General features: G+C 37.5%; 2 protein-coding genes and 2 long non-coding RNA genes across 4 annotated transcripts; 2 read left to right on the top strand and 2 right to left on the bottom strand.

Annotated features, from left to right (window-relative positions):
- The first annotated feature begins 1,374 nt into the window (after positions 1 to 1,374).
- LOC133732252 (large ribosomal subunit protein eL20z-like) lies at positions 1,375 to 3,421 on the top strand. Its single transcript, XM_062159750.1, has 4 exons — positions 1,375 to 1,716; positions 2,183 to 2,258; positions 2,895 to 3,015; positions 3,163 to 3,421. Exons 1-4 carry the CDS (start codon positions 1,512 to 1,514, stop codon positions 3,220 to 3,222), a joined length of 462 nt encoding a protein of 153 aa, XP_062015734.1. The 5' UTR covers positions 1,375 to 1,511; the 3' UTR covers positions 3,223 to 3,421.
- A 1,009-nt stretch (positions 3,422 to 4,430) lies between these two features.
- Positions 4,431 to 5,685, bottom strand: LOC133734452 (uncharacterized). The gene is made up of 2 exons (XR_009858307.1): positions 5,220 to 5,685; positions 4,431 to 4,964 (listed from the first exon to the last, which is right to left on the bottom strand). It is a non-coding gene; the product is annotated as an uncharacterized LOC133734452 (long non-coding RNA).
- A 7,810-nt stretch (positions 5,686 to 13,495) lies between these two features.
- Positions 13,496 to 15,111, top strand: LOC133733410 (uncharacterized). The gene is made up of 3 exons (XR_009857690.1): positions 13,496 to 13,854; positions 14,023 to 14,064; positions 14,954 to 15,111. It is a non-coding gene; the product is annotated as an uncharacterized LOC133733410 (long non-coding RNA).
- Positions 15,112 to 20,914: 5,803 nt separating this feature from the next.
- Positions 20,915 to 22,792, bottom strand: LOC133731032 (protein WUSCHEL-like; the record flags this gene model as incomplete). The annotated part of the gene is made up of 2 exons (XM_062158509.1): positions 22,777 to 22,792; positions 20,915 to 21,570 (listed from the first exon to the last, which is right to left on the bottom strand). Coding segments are annotated over exons 1-2 (672 nt in total), but the record flags the coding sequence as incomplete, so codon positions are not given.

Below are 22,792 nucleotides of genomic sequence, written 5' to 3'. Positions count from 1 at the left end.
CCGCCCCTGTGAAGGAGTGCTTACTCCATTTCTTAGTCTTTTTGCTTTTTTTTGTTTGGGCCTACTTGGCCCTGTTTGTAACCAAAAAAAAAAAAGCATGACATCTTTAAATTCAACAGAAACAAACTGAAAGCATTACGAAAGTAAGTTTGGGTGTCCAAATGGACCGAACAAACTATTTGTTTGCATACTTTAGTACCATGTTGCCTCCGGCCCTCCGCCCATGCTAGCAATTAGTGGCGTCTCTGGAGGTAACACCGGAGTTAGGTGGTGTGGATGTTGAACGAAGGTGAAATGTAAAGACAAGGAAAGATATGTGTAACTGGCAGATCGCTCTCAATTCATCTCATATGAGCTTTACTAGCAATGCTAGACTTATTTGTTTAGGTCTGAATTGCTGTACGTTTTGTGCTTCTATGGTTTTGTCTATGTCAGCCTTCTCTAGCAAATTAGCCTGTTCATGGCTTCATGCAGACTTTCATCATATCCATAGCATGAAATTCAAATTACATTACTCGGTAATTTATAGACTATGAAAAATGAGTAAATGAACATAACCCTCCCTTCTCTTTTCGATCAGCTAGATCTTTTCTTGATAATTTATCCAGACAAATAGTCGTAGTCACAAGTCATTATTAGGTTGGCCATTAGGCAAAGACAGATAAGAATAGGAGTTGATACATGAAAACAAAAAAGAAGGACGATAGGTGGATAAACATGGGACCTAATTAAAATCGCTCCTCAAAAAATAAAACAATAAATTAATCTGATGAAGAGGATGAAAGAGCAAAAAGTAATAAAAGAAATTACCCCATTGATCTCTTCTACCCTTTTTTTTGTGAATATTGATCTCTTCTACTCTTTATTTTCATTGTTTGCATCAAGCGGTGGAGAAATTAGTCTTGTAGAAGATTTTTGTATATTGATCATAAACAATTTTCTTCGGTTTTCATTCAATGTATATAAGATAAATAGTTAAATGTCAGCGAAAAGTTATATAATGGCAATTCTGGCCTAAGGCCTTGTTTGGTTCACGGAAGGGAAAGTAATTCATTTGTCTTTCCCATGAAAAGGGAAATGAAATTTCTCAAAAACTTTTCATTCCGATGTTTGGTAACATTAGAAAAGTTATCAGGAAAGTTGTTAAAAAGTTTGTAATTAATGCAATAAAATAAAGTGTTGCGAGTAATAAATACAATAAATGAAGAGGGTAAAGTGATTCATTTGGGTTTGGAATAAACTACTTTCCCCCTTATTTTCCCTTCCTTCCGGAAAACATTTCCTTTCATTTTGCACCCCAAATGCAAGAAAGGAAAAAGTTTCATTTCCTGATACTTACTTGCAGAGTTATTTGAGAAGATTTAAGCAACAAAGTAGATATAGAAAAGCATTGACTTGTTGACTCATCCGACAGTCCCAATCTGGATCTCTCCCAAGTCTCAACTCCCAAGCCAAAACCCAAATCAATCAGACAACAAAAGTAGAAACCTTTCACAGAAAGAAAACTAAACATGGGCGGTGGCGAAGACGACAAGAAGAGAGGTATATCCACCAGTGGTCATCCTCCTCCTTCGGCTCCCGAGTATGGAACCTTCCAAGGCGTCGCCAACTATCCTCCTCCACCGCCGCCCGGCGGCTTCCCTCAGCCAGTTCCTCCGCCGGGAGCCACCGACCCACCACCTCCGTACTACCCTCAGGGCTATCAGACCGTTCCCGGTAAATCTCTCATTTTGTATTAGCACAACCACTTTCATGCTTTTGTGAGTTTGTCTTGTAATCAGATCAAAGATTGGATTTTTAAGTATATGTTAAACTGGGATTGACTGTAAATGGATCACAGGATCAGAGAACCTGTTTGTGTTGATTGGGTTGTGATTGATTGACTTACTAGTCACTGCAACAACGTTAAGATGCTGTTTTTTTTATTAGATACTCAAAATGGTACCAAGAGCTTGTAATGAATGACTAGATCAGTTATGTAGTGGTATGGTTGGATCGGTTCGGTAGTGGTTGTAAAGATCCATATTTCTTTAGTGGGAAGTTTGTTAGTGGGTTGACTTGATTTATATTTGGTTGTTGTTTGCATCCATTTTGTATTTGGTATGTTGATTGGATCTGCATTTGTCATTATGTTTTCTAATTGATAATATAGCTAAAGTGAATGTCTTTATTGTTGTTTTAGGTTATGCAGTTGCTGAGGGAAGACCTGTAAGACAGCGTCGCCTGCCTTGTTGTGGTTTGGGTCTCGGCTGGTGCCTGTAAGTTATTCTGCTAGATGTTCAAATAGATTTGCACTAGATGATAGAAATGACATAGCGCTGTATTTCTTTCCTGTGTTTGGCTCTTATATCCTTAAATGTAAAATTTTCGAATGGACCGGACAACACTGGGGAGGTTCTATGGTGAGATGTGGGTTAAGGGTTCAGTTCTGATCCTCGATCATCTGATATTTTGAACTAGTTTGGTAGTGTTCTTAGGTACTAGAAATCTTTAATTGAATAATGGTAAAAATTGATGAAGGTTTCATAATGCTCTAAAGTTACAATACATAAAAGCTGACATGAAATCGACAACATCAATGATAAAATTATTAATAATATTGAGAAAAATCTTTTCTGCGGAAATGTTCAACTGACACATATGGAACTTTAATAGTATCTTGATGATGATCGGTGATGATAACATAACTATCAGTATTGTTGTGAATCATGACAATTTTAACTATCATTACATTATCATCACTGATCATGATATGTTGCCTTGGGACCCTTTCCTCACCTTCACACATTGATTCCGAGCATCTATTCTTTTCACTGCTAGAAATAACAGAAATCAGTTGCTAGCTAGGATGTGGTTGGGTTGTTAATTGTAACAAAACTCTGCTTCTTTTGCAGGTTTATCATTGGTTTCTTCCTTGCTACTATTCCATGGTATGTTGGGGCGATTATTCTAGTTTGTTCCAGGAATAGGATGGACTACCGAGAGAAACCAGGATATATCGCTTGCTCAGTTGGCGTGAGTAACTTCATTACCTTTATAATTTGTTACCTATCCTTCATCTAAATCTGATCTTTGAGTATGGGCATAGTATTTACTTCATTGCCGTGGTAATTGTGTATTGTTGCCACAAACACTTTTTTTCTGATACTGGTATATGCACAGGCTATTCTTGCTACAATTGGTATTGTCCTTGGTGCCACAAAGGGAAGTGATGCCTGGTAGTCTCACGGAGAAGAGTTGTATAGCTATTGATGCACATTCAGATTCCTTGAAAGAATATGAGGGGTGTCAATTAGCCTATATACCTAGTGCTTAAACTTGTGGAACTCACTGTAACCTCGAGGATTCATGTTGGTATTGTAATATGTAGCTTAAACTGTGAATGGTGCAATGAAAATGTTAAAAGATGATTATGTTGATATATTGATACTGTTCTTTAATAAATCAGAAAATACACATGATCACAACTTGGGTTGTGTGCCTGAGTTCCAGCTGCTTTAGATAGGATACTTTTGGTAACAGAGCATCAGATTCCTGAAACACCAATTTGTTAAATTGTAGTCCTTTTTTTTCCGCTATGGTTCCTACTCTGCAGTCTGCACAATAAGGAAATGTTGCAAGGATTTGCTTAAATCAATAATCTTTCCCCGTGGATCCAAATATAGTTGTTATACACAGTCAAATAGTGTTGGGAATTCAATTATTCTTTTGTTCATGCATCGCCGAACATATTTAACCTGTCGAGGATCATATACTCTTCACTTTCCCCAGGAATATGAGCTGTCAATGAGCCATGGCAACAGACCAGATAATGCCTCCTTCATAAAGACATAAAGTCACCACACCACTTCAAACTCGACACTGGTTGGGCTACGATGCCGACCCAAGGACAAGAAGGTTAGGAGCTAGTAATGTAAACAACAATGGTGCTGTTACAACTTGGAGAATTAAAACCAAAAACTGGACTGTTCAAAGTAAAATTACTTTGAGACCTGTGTTGGTTGTGTTGGTTCTCAGTAAATTTATTTTAGGCCCAAACAACCTGAAGTTGCAGAAAATTGAACAGTTATCTTCTCTCTTTGGTACTTTTAGCCAGAGTATTGAAGGGGCAAAACAACACAATTATCCGAGTAATCAATGCTTTGCCACTTTTATCACCTGCTTCCACGGTTTCACCACCAGAGTATTAACATCTCTAGAGTCTTGAGGTTCTGTTAAGATACAAATCGGCAATGCCGATGGTCTCTTTAGAAACTCTTTTACGAAAATGCTGTTCCTGAAAAACCAGGCCAGGCTTGTTCAAGTTAAAGATCTAAGGCAACCAAGGAAGTCAATGTGTTTGTGCTCTTTTGAGTAGGAGCTTAAGGTATGCATGTCATCATGATCAAATTTCTGATAAAGCTAAACAAGGTTGATAAGAACGTACACAATTAAAAACAAAACGACTGCAAATAGATTCGTATATAGTAAGGTCAACATGGCGCTTTTACAACTTCAATAGAGAATTAATCCCTCTGAAAACAAAAGCTGGACTATTCAAAGTCATATATAGTGAGGTCAACTTGGTGCTTTTACAACTTCAATAGAGAATTAATCCCTCTGAATTAACAAAAGCTGGACTATTCAACGTAAAATTACTGTGAGACGTGTTTTAGGCCAGAGTGAATTTATAACCTGAAGTTGCAGCTCATATAGACTCAACCTCACAAGTCTCTGAAGCTCTTGGAAACATACGTAAATTCCTCTGCAACGCCTTTGCATCTCCACAATTATTCCTTAACGTAGAGATCGTCATCGTCTTCAAAACTTTACTATTCTTCAACAAGTACTTCACGACTTCCATCTCTTCCGGATGTCCTTGTGCAGATAGTCTTCAGCATTGACATTAAACAAAGAGGCACAGTTTGTACAGTTTCCAATGGATTCTCCGAGCATTGTTGAGTAGTACAGTCACAGTTGTCAACCTGATGACGATTAATTCATAGAATGAACAAAACCAGAATTGTTAAGAGCTGTATATTTATATCATATTGTATAAGTAGGCACGCTTGCACCATCTCTGTTCAGCTACTATGAGTCTATTTGCAATAGTATATTTTTGATTGTATATTTTCTTATCACCTTGTCAAGCCTTCTTTTTAATTACTTAGATGGTAACATAAGGATTGACCAAGTGAAATGGTGACTGAAAAGATAATTGTGTATAATACAAAACGTACCTCCTCTGGTAAATCATGGATTCGGTGAGTATTTCAGAACCATATACCATGGTCTAATGCAGCAGAAGGTTTCATAATTCCCTTTATGAAATCAAAAGGATATCCAGTATATAGAGAATTGGGAATGATAGACATGGATGAATTTTGAGCAATCTTTAGGTTGTTTATATAGGCAAATTGAGAGAATTCTAGAACAAGCGTTGCTGGAAAGTAGAATGAGTTTCCTTATATGCTTTAAATTGGTTGGTGAAAAACAATGGGGGTTACAAATCAAATCTGTGTGGTCATCTGTTTTGATAACAATGTTGCACTCTTCGCTAATTGGTGCTTGTTAGAATACATAGATTTTGTGGAGAATCCCGGTTTTAATCTAGGATGTTCTCTCTATGCTTATTGTATTTTGGGGTTTAGGTCTCATGTCCCCCCCATGTATTCTGAGGTTTCATTAATGGTCAAGGCTTGAGGGCAGCCGTACTGACCCTATTTCAAAAAAAAAAAAAAAAGAATGTAAACTTGGTCGCTAATGACCATGAATCTTGTGGTTACTCACCCTTGGCGATTAATACGTGGTTGAGATTAAAACACTTAATAATCTTTAGGTTGTTTACATAGGCAAAATGAGACAATTCGAGAACAAGCGTTTCTGGAAAGTAGAGTGGGTTTTCTTATATGCTTTAAATTGGTTGGTGAAAAACAATGGGGTTACAAATCAAATGTATGGTCATCGGTTTTGATAAGGATGTAAACCTGGTCGCTAATGACCATGAATCTTGTAGTTACTCACCCTTGACGAATAATATATGGTTGAGATTAAAACACTTAATAATCTTTACGTTGTTTATATAGGCAAATTGAGACGATACAAGAACAAGCGATTCTGGAAAGTAGAATGAGTTTTTCTTATATGCTTTAAATTGGTTGGTGAAAAACAACGGGATTACAAATCAAATCTGTGTGGTCATCGGTTTTAATAAGGATGTAAACTTGGTCGCTAATGACCATGAATCTTGTGGTTACTCACTCTTGGCGAATAATATATGGTTGAGATTAAAACACTTAATAATCTTTACACTATGCCAATAATAGCTTCAGACGATAGATGATATCTGTCATCTGATATGCAAATTATCTGTAGTGTATCCAGCTGTCATCTCTTATGGCATCAGATGACAGATATCCTCCGTCGTCTGTCCTCACTCAGACAACAGAAGTTTCGCAAGGCTCTGTCGTCTGAACAACCCAACTTTGAAGGATTTGGAACTTTCTGTAGTTACTAATCACATACAACGACACATTAATATTGTTGAAATGAGGTACAAACTACAGTTTTAATAAAACCTCTGTCGTCTAAAAACAAATAAGACAACATCTATATGTTGTCTGAAGTTACCAAAATAAAGACTTGTTTGACAATCTATTGTTTGAATGCATTTTTAACGACATTTAATTGTTGTTTGTAAATCACTTATAATTGGGTAAATTATGCTCATCTGTCGTCTAAATAGTTGTAAGACTTTATTTTTATGTCTTCTGTCTTGTATTCCCAACCACAGTTTTAAGTTTTTATGTTGTCTGATAGAAAATAAAACTATATGTAATCATGTAGTTTGATTGAGTTCAGAAACTCACTCTTCTGTTGTGTGATAATTAAATGAACTTCGCGTTTTTGTTGTTTGATAATCAATTGAACTTCAGTTTTATGTTGTCTGTTAGAAGTATTTATGTTGTTTGATAGTGAATTGAACTTCAGTTTTCTGTTGTCTGATAAAAGTATTATGTAGTTTGATAGTGAATTGAACTTCAGTTTTCTGTTAAAGGCATCTCTGTTGTTTGATAGTGAATTGAACTTCAGTTTTCTGTTGTCTGTTAAAGGCATCTCTGTTGTTTGATAGTGAAATATACTTCAGTTTTCTGTTGTTACTGTATTTGTGATACAACATATCATAAACCTGCATTTGTTGGATTTGATGGATTTGAACCATAACAAACCTCATTCTGTACAGTAGTCATCAAAAAGGCAGATTAATTATAAGATCTGAAATCAGCAAATTCCTCATTGCATAAATTAACCTACCAAAATACATTCCCATCAGTAACATAATACTAAACTAGCTAGCATGCTAGCCTTTACATTAACTGATTTAAAAAACTGCCATTGTTGCACGGATCCTAATCTAACTAAGACAAAAACCTAGTAGCATCCATAGAGTAGTTACAGCAACTGCATGCATTTGTTCAACACTTTCCATCAGTTCTGTCAAAATGCACAAAAGCAGTTCCTAGACACTACTACTGCTCATAACCTACCAGAAACAAAAGCATATATATAGGCTGATACTTAATTTTCTGGGAACTTCAAAACATGCTTAGCCCATTCCGCTTAGATCTCATCAATATCCTTGTCTGTGTAAACCAAATTTGACCTCGTTCCCCACTGCAATAAGGAAATGCAGCAAATTAAATATGAAAGTTATATGCACAGAGCATGCACTATATCATTAAACAATACAGTCCATAGGTAAGCAGTTGATCAATTAAAACCATCCCAAAAATCAGAAACTGCCTCCAGTATTTTGACGAATCAAGACTTCTTCTGAACCCCAACCCACCACAGAAGAATAAAAAGGATAAAATACACAAGCATCTCATGAGTATAGGTTGCAACTAAGAAGAAAAGGATATGTATTATGCCAAAAAACCTCAACCCACTCGCCTGTAATGATAAAAGCTAAAAATACTGAATATAAAATACAATCTAATTTTGCAAAGCTTAAAATTTGTCTTCAACCAAAGCCTCTGCACAACAAGACGGACAAAAACAAGGAAATTAGATGATTTTGCCCAGTGGTACTGATTCTTCTTATTAACCTAAATTTCATAGCCTCAAGGCGATTGTGATGCATTACAAACCAGAACCGGAAGAGTACATGACAAATCAAGCTTATATCACCAAACAATTGACAAAACCAGAGATTCCATTGATCTAACAACTATTTGTTCCCCATATCTATTGTTTAATGGCATTAGTAATAAACTGAAATCTGAAGCATGTGTACCAAGCATATCATAAACTCATAAGCCTTTTCAGAGCACAGATTAAACTCAATTTTCCAATACAAATTGGCATCAAACAGAACGGAGTAAGCATCAAAACAAAAGTCAACATCAGGAGCTCAATTGCAACAATAACACTCACCAGCTGAATCGCAACCTATTTCACGCGTCTGAATATTCGTACCTACAACAACAAAAAGATCAATAATTTAAGCACCTCCATGAAAGAACAAAATACTGTGCAGCTAAAAAAGCCTCATGAAAGAACAAAATACTGCAAGTTGAGCAACTAAAAAAGCCTCCATTCTCTGCAAAAGAACAAAATGGCGGGACTACTACCTTCGAAAGAAGGCAATTGGTTATCTTCTCTTTGATTGTTTTCTCCACTAGTTGCAGCATGGTGGGACTACTACCTTCAAAAGAAGGCTAAGTATTATCTTCTCTTTTAGCGGACTCCAAACACATATCTTCAGATTTCATTATTACTTCTAACTGTAAAGTAACAAAAATTAAATCATCACAAAGTATTAACAGCAATAAGCATTACATTAGCAACCATGAAAAAAGTTAGGTCCAGGTTTCCAGCATTATACTAACTTTAAGACTATCATAACACTGAACATAACATTAATTCATATGTGGATAAATACTTATTGAAAAGACTAGAGATGGAAAGTAACATTTGACACACTTCATGGATGCAATAGCTTGAATGCCAGAATCAAAAACCAAGTTCCAAAAAAAAAAAAAAAACAAATATCAAAAACAGCAAGTAATTACGAATGCATTGGCTGCATCCCCAAGTAGTGACCTTGCAGCTTCATCATAAGAAAAAATGTTTGAAATTGTAAGGAAAGTACTGAAGTGAGCATTGCTCTTCAATTAACCAAGTAATCTACATACCAAGGTAGCTTAGTAATGGTTTTACTTCACTCACGTTCATATATATAAGCCTTTGTATATCTTATAATACACCTGCCCATCAGTTGTCACTACATGTTCCTGGTAATAAAATCAATACACTTAGGGCAACTCCAACCATGGGGTGCCAAACCAAAATTTTGCCAAATATAGGACTTTGCTTCTCCAACCTTGTATTTTTGGTGGATCTGGTCCTATTAATATGAGACTTGGGCTCATTTGGAGTCTCATATTTGAGACAAATCCAAGATCAGGACTCAGAACAGTGAAACGGGACCACAGCTTCTGATTTCCCAGCCCAACAATTGGAGTGACGCGCTGGAAGGCTTGGGTGGGCAGCACGCGCAGAAGGGAGAACAGGGGAGAAGGAAGACGCGCCCACTTGCGCTGGAGAGAGAAAAATCACTGCAAGTGGTCTGCTCCAGTGGGCCCCTCAAGGCGAAGTTTGTCTGCTGCCGACCGTTGCGTGTCCCAACGGTCACTAAATTGACGGCTGAGATCGCTCCATTTTGAAAATGGACGGTCTGATGTTGGCTTTTTTTTTTTTTTTTTTACTGAACGGATCTATTTCGATCTGATGGCTCAGATTTGAGGGAGAAAAACTTATCAACGGCTCTTATTAAATGGTCGGTTATTATTTCATTTTTGTTCCAAAAAAATTTAAAAAAAATACCAGAAAATTGAGGAAAAAAATATACCTGTTGGAACAGTAAAATATAGGAAATTCTATAAATACCAACCCATTCTTTTCTATTTTCTCACACCAAATATCTTCCATCTCCTTCACAATTTTCCATTCATTAACCCATCTTCTTGTTCTTAAATATGATCTAAATAGTTAGATTCTTACTCGTATGTGCCGACACTTTTGTCGTATATGCCGACAAAAAAAAAAAAATCTTTTTTTAAATTCATTAAATAATCAGAATAATTTTTAAATATTATGATAAAATGTTAAATTATTTTTTTTACCTTATTTCATTAAATTAACATATTTTTAATATAATATTCATCAAAATTATACTTATATTATATTTTAGTCAGGAATAGTGAAAATATAGGACTAATGGTTGGAGATGAGAATTGAGTCCTATATGAATAGTGCAACAAGGGGGTGCTAAAATGAGAATAGCACCCCCAAATGGTGCCTATGGTTGGAGTTGCCCTTAGTTGGTGTTTTGAGCTACTAGTCAATATCAAGAAAGAAGCATCGGAAGATACTTACACCAAGCATGCACTACTAGCAAAATAACAACACACACGGATTTACTGTAGTTAAAAGCCACAGATATCCGTGTGAAATAGAAATACTAACAGAAATCCGTGTGAAATGAGCATAATCGGGCCCACAATAATTTATACAATAACAATATCAACGGAAATCCGTGTGCATAAACAACAGTCACAGATATCTGTGTAAAAACTAAAACATTTTCACACGGATATCTGTGTGAAAATCAATTCACACTAATTTCTGTACGTATTATAAATTTGTTTATTTCGAAATAATTAATTTTTTATGTTATGTGAATTATCAAGGCACGGATTTCCGTTACAATAAGTATTTGATACAGATATCTGTGTGAAAAGAACATAATTGAGCCCCACAGTGATTTATACAATAACAATATCGACGGACATCCGTGTGAATAAACAATAGTAACAGATGTCTGTGTAAATGATAAAATATTTTTACACGGATATCTGTGTGCAGATCAATTCACACTAATTTCTGTGTGAAAAACCGAAATTAGTTTATTTCGGGATCATTAATTTTGTTTGTTATGTGAATTACGGAGGGACAGATTTCCGTTATAATAAGTATTTGATACAGATTTCTGTGTGAAATGAGTAATACACACGGAGTCCGTGTGAAAATGTTGACACATATATCCGTGTGAAAAGAACAATGAGCTACAGAATTCAGTGTGAAAATGAGACTACACACAGAAATCCGTGTGAATAAACAACAGTAACTGATGTTTGTGTAAAAACTAAAACCTTTTCACACGGATATCCGTGTGAATAGAACAATTAGCTACAAAATTCCGTATGAAAAAGTATATATGTATATAAGGTTAACCACTTATTTGATATTAAAAGAACGGCGGATTGAGTTAATTTTTTTACACCATACCTATTAATACGCTATAAATAGATGAGTAATGTCAAATTTATAATTTTTTATTTTTATTTTTTGGATTGCACAAAATTCTTATATGTCTACTAATGTGGTATAACTAGTTTATTAGTTATAATGAAAAGTATACCTTCCATAAGCAACAATGCGTAGGAAATAGACTTTATCAAAATCGACCGTAGGATGTTATCATGATAAGAATAAATGGTTGTGTTCAAAATTTCAGCTATTTTCGTCGTCGTTTGGGTTTCGATCTAGTAGGTCAACCCTAAACTTTAAATACTACATAAAACTAATATGCTCATAACCGCTCCCTCGTAACTTATTTTTTTGATCTGTAAACTCTCATGCTCTCATGGGTAGAAGCTATATCAACTAATGTAAAAATTTCTGAAATTTTATCTCCTCAAGGGTCGGCTCCCCTTAGGGAAGTAGAAGCGTTTAAATGGTTGACCGGTTTTTGGTACAGACATCTGTGTGAAATGAGTAACACACACGGATATCTGTGTGAAATGTTAACACGGAAATCCGTGTGAAAAGAACCATTAGCTACAGAAGTCCGTGTGAAAAACTATATTAGCTACAGAATGCCGTGTGAAAAACTCTATTAGCTACAGAATTCTGTTACAATAAGTTTTTAGTAAAGAAAAGTATACCTTCCATGAGCAACAATGTGGAGGAAATAGACTTTATCAAAATCGACCGTTGGATGTTGTCATGATTAGAATAAATAGTTATGGTCAAAATTTCTGCTATTTTTGTTATCGTTTAGGTCTCGATCTACTAGATCAACCATGAACACTAAATACCACATAAAACTAATATGCTCATAACCGCTCATTCGCAACTTATTTTTTCGATCTGTCAGCTCTCATACTCTCATGAATATGAGGTATACCAAATAATGTAAAAATTTTGAAAAGTTTATCTCCTCGTGGTTTTACTCCCCTTAGGCAAGTATAGGTGTATATAAGGTTAACCACTTTATTTGATATTGAAATAACGACGGATTGAGTTAATTTTTTTTGACACTATACCTATTAATACGCTATAAATATATGGGTAATGTCAAATTTATCAATTTTCAATTTTTATTTTTTGGATTGCACAAAATTCTTATATGTCTACTAATGTGGTATAACTAGTTTATTAGTTATAATGAAAAGTATACATTCCATAAGCAACAATGCATAGGAAATAGACTTTATCAAAATCGATCATAGGATGTTATCATGATAAGAATAAATGGTTGTGTTCAAAATTTCAGCGATTTTCGTCGTCGTTTGGGTTTCGATCTAGTAGGTCAACCATAAACCTTAAATACTACATAAAACTAATATGCTCATAACCGATCGCTCGTAACTTATTTTTTTGATCTGTAAACCATCATGCTCTCATGGGTAGAAGCTATATCAACTAATGTAAAAATTTGTAAAAATTTCTGAAATTTTATCTCCTCAAGGGTCGGCTCCCCTTAGGGAAGTAGAAGCGTTTAAAGGGTTGACCGGTTTTTGGTACAGACATCTGTGTGAAATGTTAACACGGAAATCCGTGTGAAAAGAACCATTAGCTACAGAATTCGGTGTGAAAAACTTTATTAGCTACAGAATTCCGTTACAATAAGTTTTTAATACAGAATTCTATGTGAAATGAGCAACACACAAATATCTGTGTGAAATGTAGACACGGATATCTGTGTGAAAAGAAAAATTAGCTACTAAATTCCGTGTGAAAAAATAGAATAGAGACAGAATTCTGTGTAAACAATAATTAACATGACTAATTATATATTACCGAGATAAATACACACGAATATCAGTGGTAAATATATATGTATCTCACACGGAGATTTTTTTCCCGCTAACTTTTTTGGAACAAATTCAATTTCCCTCCCCTAGTAATATTACACACGGATTTCCGTGGATTACTGAGGTACATACACACGGATATCAGTGGTAAAGGTAAATGTATTTCACACGGATTTCCGTGGAAATTCCGCTTATAACCAGCAAATTGATCCAAATCTGAAGCTATTGAGTTACTGAAGTAAATTCACACGGATATCTGTAACAAATGTAAATGTATTTCACACGGATATCTGTGTGAAATATTATAAACACACAGATTTCCGTGCATCACTGCTGCTTAAAACCAGATTGGGTAAATTGAAAAGCCTCCTCCGAATTCTCCTCTGTCTCCCTCTCTCTCATCTCCTCCACCCACTGCCCCCTCCCCCACCCTCTTCTCCGCCTCCCCCTCTCTCTCATATCCCAGCTCCTTTTCTCTGCCTCCCTCTCTCTCATCTCCAAATTGTTTTGGTTTAATGGAGGACAGAGGAACTAGATCTGTTTTCTCTCTCCTCCGACACCCACTTCCGGTCACCACCGTGACTCACCTCCACCATCACAGACCTCACCGACCTCCGACGAGTTTAACGCAGCCTCCTTGACTTCCGGCAACAACCCGTGAAGGACCCTGTGCTTTTTCTCAAACCGACGTCGTCTTACTTGGAAAACGGAGGTGAGCATCGATATATTCTGTTTTCATTTTGTTCTTCCATTTATGTCGAAATCAGTCATTCTGTTTTGTAATCATTCTTTTCTGTAATTGTGTTACTAGTTTGGATTTCATCTATTTCTGAATTTGAGTGTCTTATGGATTTGGTTTTCGCCTTTTGGGTGTTTATAGGCAGTACTCCTGGGCTCGATATCGAAGTACTCCCTGAATCAGGTATAATTTTCGTTATTATCTTTGGGTTTTATACTTTTGGTACTCTTCAGTTGATTTGATGATTGAATTGGGTTGTAGAAGTTTATAAATCCAAACATGATAAATGTATTTCAGCAGGGGCCCTTGTGTTATGCTTCTTTGAGAAGAAGAGAGGGTAAGTAATGGCCTTGTCCTTGATTTCTTTTTCCAAGGGTCATGTAGGTGTTCGATTACTGTCTAGGATTGCTTTTAGGCTTTGCTTTTGGTTTAAATGCAGAAACTTTAAGGTAGATTTGGTGGATATGATGAAGATAATGAGTAAATTGATAATGGGTATTGATTTTCCAAATTCTTGTAAGATGACTTCTGATGGTAGTGGATGTTTCTTAGGATAATATCTGTGTATATTAAAATATTAAGCCAAGCTCATTACTTTTATGTTAATTTGAGATGGAGAATATGAGGATCAGTGCTTAACATACTTAATGAATTGCAGATACTTTGAACTAGTCTTGTTGCCTTGTTGGTTGTTAGTAAGAATAAAGAGTGAGAAGTGAACCTGGTTTAGCGAGGGGTAGTAAATTGATAATGGATTTTGATTTTTCATCTGTTTAATTGTTTAGATAGAACTAACTTATCTACATCAAGCACTGGAACTAACTTATCAATTATTCATTTTAGAGGTTATGAGTGCGATGCAATGCCGCTAGGCACAGGAACTTTGCAAGGGATAATATTGCAGCATCCTTTTTTTTTTTTTTTTTCTGAAAATATGGGTTGCAATTTGGTTGTTAAGTTGCAATGAAGTTGTGCTATTAATTTATTGATGGTTGATTGTAGTGGGCAGCTATATACATCTTTATTAGTCATAACGTTTGATTCCATTCTTCATGGAATTTTTATGGTGCAGATGGAATCTCAATTGTCACCAACTTGATGAGGAAAAAGATTATGAAAGCGAAGTTCAGACTTCCTCCACTCTCAGATGCAACACCAGCACCTCAACACACCCGCTCATTGTTTTTAGGAAGTTTCTTTTGCACATGTGGTGAAGGAACTAATGTCCATAAACAGTCCTGATCACCTGGTCAGCAACTGACCAGGGATCATTTGCTCAATCACCGTCCGATTTCAATCGGACGGTGATTGAGCAAAAATTCCATGGTCAGCAGCTGACCATTGGAACGGGATCGTGTCCCTAAATAACTTCTAGGATATTGTATTTCCTTTTGGATTTGCAATTAAGAAACTATTTGTATATGATGACTCTATGAATATAAGTTCGCATATTCTTTTCTTAATTTATTGTTATTTTATGAGTTATTGATCTGATTGTGTCAACTTTAATTAAGTAAAACAGAACATAAAGCATAATAAGAAAATTAACGAAATTGGTTCCTAATTAATTAACAGATTTTTTTTTTAAATTTTTTTTATTTATAAATGCTATCACTTTTACACACAGAAATCAGTGCGAGTTAAGGTAAAAGAATTTGACACAGAAATCCGTGTGAGATAGGAAGTTATTCACACGGATTGCATTTCATTACGGTAATTTATATTCATGGAAAGACAGTGGGGCCCACGTCTAATATTCACACGGACAAAATAATCCGTGTGAGATAAGTATATATTTGACACAGAAATCCGTGTGAGATAGGTAAACATTTGCTACAGATATCCGTGTGAAATAGAGTTGTTCACACGGATTTCGTTCCATTCTGGTAATTTATATTTATGGAATTATAGTGGGGCCCACGTTAGTATTTCGCACGGACAACATAATCCGTGTGAGATGAGCATTACGCCCCCCTCCAAACCGCACGGTAACACCAATCTGTGCGTGCACTGTGTGTAAAAGCTATCACACACTGAAATCAGTGTGAGATAGTCTTATTACCCACAGATTAAAATCCGTGGGTAATTGTTGTTTTGCTAGTAGTGATGGTAGCCATATTTGGGTGGAACCTTTTGCCATTCTCCAAGTCTTATGGTTGTCTCTCCAACCGGAGGAATTGACCAGTTTGTATTAGGATCTGACTGGTATCTAAAACCAGAATCATGATTACTCCTGTAAACACTGAAAAAAGAGGTTAAAAAAAAGAAAAATTGAACCAGAACCTAAACAATATCATGATTACCAGAATAAATAAAAAAAGAAAAAAAAGACAAAATTGAACCAGAACCCTTATTCCACAATTAAAAGAACAATCCTTTTACTTACTTTTGGATCGGGATTGCCATGGGAAACACTGAAGTTCTCTTTCAGACCCTCTACCTATTATACCACCAAAATCAAAATCAGTTCCACATTTCCCAGACAATTTTTTTTTTTTTTTTAAGAACTAATAGATCAGATTTGAATCAAGCAAATCAAAATTTCAATTTACCTAATCCTAAATCAACTAACACCCAAATTTCTCAAAATTGCATCAAATTTAAACATTCAAGATCTGCAACATGCAAGCTTAAAGATTGAAGCTTTAAAAAACATAGAGAGAAGATCAAAAAGTTGGTGGAAACAGAAGCTAATTTACATATCCAGTCGAAGACAAAGAGCCCATGCAATCCAAATTTTGGTTTCAGATCGGATGCTTCTTCTTTACTTGCTTCCTCTCCTCCGAACTTCATGCAACCGAGACGGGTTTCAGAAAATTTGTATACCCGAAGCTAATTTGCCGAAATCGCTTACCCAAACTTACTTTACCCAAACTTCTATACCCAAAACTTTCATACCCAAACTTGCTTTACCGGAATCGCAGGAGGATGAGAGTGTGTGTGAGCTGGAGAGGGTGAAAAGGATTGAGGGATTGAGGTTTATGAGAGTGTGAGAGCGTACGAGGGAGAGATTGACTGAGAGTGAGAGGCGGTAACTGTGTTTTTAGATCTACGGTTTTTTTTTTTTTTTTAGCTAAGGGAAAGGTCCTAGCAAAACGAGTGGGAAAGCCTGAGTTTTTCTTTTTTAGCTAAGGGAGGGAATACTATAGATTAATTAGGGTTTGTTTCTCGTTTACTCAGACGACATATGAATGTTGTCCTAATTTTTTACTTTTTCATGCGAATTTATCAGTTCTTTCAGACAACAGATATCTGTTGTCTTAATTTTCTAACTTACGAAAAAGATGAAAAAACTGAAATAGTATGGATTCTCATGCTATTCAGACAACAGAATTAATTTATATGTCGTCTAAAGAAGTTTAAAAGATTCAGACAACAGAAAACAAAAATTCTGTCGTCTGAAATGTGTCGTCTGAAGACATTATTGGCATAGCGTTAGGTTATTTTTATAGGCAAATTTGCAACTGTTTGGACCCAAAATGAGCATTTTGGTCTGACATGACACGTCTTGGAGAAATTGAGCCAACGTCAGTGGCTCAAGCTATATATTGTCAATAAGTTCGAAATATATATTTAGAGGCTAAATAAAGCCTACGATGGAAGCATGGAAGCATGAAAAGTCAACTTTAGCACATTTTCCTACTTCAGCTAGGAGAAACCGAGCTAAACAAGGAAGGAGGGGCGGCAAACTAACCAAATGAAATTCAAATGAGCTTAAACTTTCCAGATTAAATCTAGAAAGCCCAAGGATAATTTCTTATGAAGAGTGCCAGAGCTAGTTTTGAGTGGAAGTCCTTCAAACAATCAGTCCAATTTTCTGCAGAAGCAAAACTGGAAAACTGGACCTGTAAGAGGTCCAGCAGTGTTTCCGTCCCAACCACTATATCAAAAGCTCTGAAATTTGACCAGGATGATCTACACTCATAGTGGAACATTTGTTATGAAGAAGTCACGGTCAAAATCTGAATGCTTGATGGAGATATAATTGAAGGAATAAAGGAGCCGAAAGTGCTTCCTTATCTCCAAAATTCATCATTCCTTATCTCAAATTATGCCTCCTCTTATCTCCTTATCTCAGAAATTCATCATTCTTTATCTCCAATTATGCTTCCTTATCTCCAAAATTCATCATTTCTTATCTCCAATTAATGATCCACTATCATTTGTTTAATGCTAAACACTTTGGCATGGTAGCCTATAAATAAAGGTTACAATGAAACACTAAGGGACACAATTCACTCATCAATACATCTCTAAGATGATCTAAGTCTCTCTAGAGCAAACCTCTCCAAGAGCAACTCCTCTCCTTCTCTTTCTCTTACCGGTGATCACACTCCTAGTCCTAGTCTTCTCAGAAGCCGACTTTCAGTGCCATCAAACCCTCTGTCAACGTACTTCGGTCCTAGTCTCCTCGGGAGCCGATTGTAGTACCACGACCACAACGGTTACGGAACCAGCCAAGAAAAGGTAACGCCCTCGCAAACCAGCCAAGCTAAAGTCACGCTTTAGCAAGTTCTCTCTACTTCCTAGTGGTTCTCGCTCTGCTCGATCTACAACATCGAGTATCCATTGTGATTTTCAAGAAGATTAGAAAAAGTCCTCACCACGAGGCATAAAGAATCCCACGACGAGGTTGGTGCTCTCCTCGTCTACAATAGCTTGAAAGAAGTCAGGTCAATGGACACCCCCAACGACCGCACACGAACGGTGCTGGCACGCCCGCGCAGAAAAGAGACTGTTGACCAGCTGCAGCAAAATTGGAGCCAAACATTTTGGCACGCCCAGTGGGACTACACCAGAGTCTTTTTGTGTTCACCATCATTGGGATGCCAGAGGAAAATCTTTACCAAAAGAAATTCCTGAAGTCATGCCTGTTTTTCTTAAGAAGAAGAAGTGCAAATTCCTAAACTTCTTAAAGCGAAAGGCCTCCAGTTACAAGCCGCATAAAACTGATGGTGACGTCGCTGCTGCTGATGACGAGGTGATGATAGAAGGCTATGTGCCCATTCCCATTCCAGAGAATGCAAGCATAGAAGAGCGGCTTGATATCCTTCAAAAGAATTCTACCGCATACCATGAGAATCTGAGAAAAGCCCTCGCGGAGGACCGTCGACGGCTCGATGAGTTCACGATTTCGGTCAAGAGGCTCGAGTTGGGGGCACATCAAACACAAGGTGAATTGGAACGTCAAGAACCTGCTCGCGAAGAGGTCGTTTCTGAGACTAACTTGCCTATAGGTGGCAATCAACCTAACGGTCTCACTGGTGAGTCACAGTCTTACACAGAGGCTGTGCATGGAAAAGGTCATCAACAAGATTGTTCTTCTGACAATACAATTGTCTCTGAACAAATATCTGATTTCTCCACTGATCAAGCCAAATACGTGGCTACTGATCAGATGCATGGGGGGCAAGATATGACCCATGATCATCCCTTTGATCAAGAGAAGTTGGCAACAGTTAGCGACAAAGCCGATCTTGGGACACCGTTATCTCCCAAATTGCAATTGAAAATCATGCCTCGTCAACCAACAAAGATACTTGGGGGGCAAGATTACCCCTCTCACGAGCCAAAGTCCTCCAAATTCTTCAACGAGAAGTATCTTTGTTCTTTTCCTACAAGCTCTCACAGGAGGGATTTTTACCCTACAAATTTTGATACATCGGAGCTTGGAATGAAGCATAGATGGCCTCCCCCGTGGTCTTCTAGAGGTTAGCCAAACGTGACGTTGCTAGCTCCTTGCTTTGTTGTTAATTTCCTGTCAGTTTTTAGTTTTTTACCTTTATTTTCATAGTTAAAAAAAAAAAAAAAGTTGAATTTGGTAAGGGGTTATGCATTATAACGGAATATGTGAAGTCTCTTTTGTTAATATTGGCCTAAACTCCTTATTGGTGCCTAGTTCAGGTCCCTTAAGGTTAAGGGCGGTTTTTATTAACACTTGTTGAACTGTCTTCACACTTATGACCTTTCTCATCTTAGTAAGTATAGCCTATGTGAAATGGTGTCTAGAAAGGGGACAACGTTCATGACAGGTTCTTGAATCCAGAAGTGTGTGCAAATGGGCCTAAACCACTATGTGGGAGTAGCTCATGCCAAAATGGATTCTGCCTCTCTTGTTCGCCCTCCCCCACCTGGCCATTTCAGTAAGGTTGCCCAAAGGATTTGAAAGAAAATTTGTGTCTAGGCGACTATACTTGGGCCGCATGTCTAAACCTTGATTCACATTGTCTTATTGAATTCAGCTACTTATTAAAAAAAAATTAGTGCGATCCAAAAATTACTGCGGAGTCAAAACACTAAGGGATTAATTTATTAGCCAGTCTCTTCGCATAAGCCTTCGTGGGCAATTCTAGTGTTCCTACACTCGCGAAGCCCATTCATGAAGGCCTGTTTTTTAGGCCCATAATCATTTCTTCGCTATGCCTAGCAACACTAGGGGGGCAACACTATACAATACTAAGCCCATTTTGGGGTAAATATTTTCGTTGGTTGTTTGTTTATTATTAGAGTCAAAATGAATTTTGGGAAAATATCTTCTTCATCGTAGGCGCATCCAATGGGATGTGATGTCTAAGGTCTAGTTTGGATACGAGAAGTGCTGACAAAGGGTCTCGTCCCCTGTCAATCAAGTGAGCTGAGCTCCGCCAAAATCGTTCCTCTCTTCACCTGGTCATGTTCCAAAGGAGTTACCGAAAGGAGAAGAGAAATATCCCTAAGTCCAAAACGTTTTTTCTTGTTTGATGTGTCACTTTATGTGTTGTTCTTGTTTTTGTTTTGTTTTGAGTCTTAGGATGCCCTTTCAACTGTCTGTGTTGAGTGTATATCTCCAAAATTATGGCTAAAATAAAATAAAATAAATAAATAAAATAAAAAAGTCATAAATACAACTCCTAGGGGGCAATTCTAAGTGTTCCTACACTCGCAAAGCTACTAAGCCGAGTCAGCGGCTCTGAAAACTTTTTCCAGCTTTGCCCTCGCAGGAAAGGCTGAGCTCAAGGGAAGTGTGAGAGCCACCACCATGACCGCCACCTCCATCGGAAGTAGTCTTCATGTTGCCAAAGATGTCCTCACCATGCACAGGAAACAGTGAAAAGGTTTCAATCTCCTGGTGATCTTCTCCTCTTTGTTCCATGAAAGTTTGTTCTACATTCATGTCAAAGAAAGTAGAACTAGTTCCCCCTCCAGCTGAGATTGAACAATCCCTAGCACTCTTTTCCATGTTCATGGATCCATAACCGCCATAGTTCCCCATCTGCCCGTTAAAAGCAATCATCACACCAGCGGAAGAAGCAGAAGCAGGTGCAGAAGATCCAAAGTTAATATACTGATCCTCATGTTTCCAATTGGTAACATTGTCATCACCAACAAGCCCTGATCTTTGCATGGGCACATGAACATTCGAAGTGGACCTCTTCTTCTGCTTCTCCCGAGCCCTTTGGTTCACGAACCAATAATAGACGTTCTTGAACTCGATCTTGCCGTACCATTTCAGCTGGAGACAGATCCATTGAACCTGCTCTATAGTTGGGGACCTAACTCCCTTGTTGTAGAAAAGCTCCTTGAGGATTCTTATATGATCTGTAATGGGAATCCACCTAGTACTGCTCCGCCTGCGAAGCATGTTAGTACTACTCCCGGCTGCTTTTTTGCTTCCTCCATCCTCGGTTGGTTGCTGGGTTTTTGGTTCCACTGGTGATGGATTGAGAGAATGCGAGAATTGAAGAGTGGTGATGATGAGTAATTAAGAAAGATTGCTGTTAGAAATATTGGAGTTGATGAAATGATTTTGGGATTGGAAATTTGGGTTTATAATGTGGAGGAAGATATAGGCATGCAAATATCCACCCTTGGATGGACGGTCAAAGAGAAGAGTCAAACTACGTGTCAATAAAGCGTGATTAAAGTTGCTCCAAATCTCGGGAAAAAGGGACTAGCAGCATGTGGGGAAACCGAACGGTTTTCGAGGAGGTAACTGTTCTTTTCACGAGATTATTTTTCAACGAGTGATTAGTGCCTTAAATCTCGGAAAAGAAGGAATTATTGGCGCTAAGAGTTTTGAGTTGGGAGCCAGTAAGTGGATCCAAAAGATACATATTTTCTCAAAACCCTCACCGCGAGGCTCTTTTTGACGCGGAGCATATTTTAAAAGTTCATATTATTTTCAATATACAACTATGGGGGCCTATATTTGGGGCCTTGCGAGACACGTTGACTCAGCTTCTCATGGATATTTGATTATCAGGATAAGAAAATATTATTGTATTCATAAAGTGGCTTTGCGGCCAAAAGCAGTACATTCATTACAAAGCCAAAAGTGGCTAGAATACAAAACAGGAATCTTCAGATATTTTCTGAATCTTTTCTCAATTGGAAGCAGCTATGGAATCCAACGTCGGGTTGAGCCGCGCCCCCTTTACATGGAAGCGGTAGAGGAATACAACATAGGCTTGGCCAACACCATTATCCATGAGAAGAGGAGACTCTAGTGAAAGAAAATGGAGCCTCCAAACCCCCTCAATTGGAAGCAGCTATGGAATCCAACGTCGGGTTGAGCCGCGCCATTATCTCCTGGAGAGGCAGAGAGTGAAGGAACCGAATATCAGCTTGAGTCTCTGCACCCCCTCTAGCCTTGGTAACCACCATTAGTTGGACATGAAGTATAGGAACATCCATTCTGTAGCTTGAACCCATTCCTTCAAAGAGTCCATCCCTTCTCATCCCTCTAAGATTCTATCAAGAAGAGAAAGGGGGAGAAGAAGGTGAGAACCAAAGCCCCTTCCATCTGGAGGGCACAACACGGGCCGGGTCCAGAAGGAAGGAAATAGAGGAGGAAAGACGAACCACATAGTGGCCTTCCTCCCTCTCCCTGTTTCGCTCCGTGTGTGGGATTCTAACAAAGATGATCTCGCAT

Source organism: Rosa rugosa, chromosome 2 (genome assembly GCF_958449725.1).
Source record: "Rosa rugosa chromosome 2, drRosRugo1.1, whole genome shotgun sequence".
Taxonomy (NCBI): Eukaryota; Viridiplantae; Streptophyta; class Magnoliopsida; order Rosales; family Rosaceae; genus Rosa; species Rosa rugosa.
This window is presented reverse-complemented; position numbering and strand designations above follow the sequence as displayed.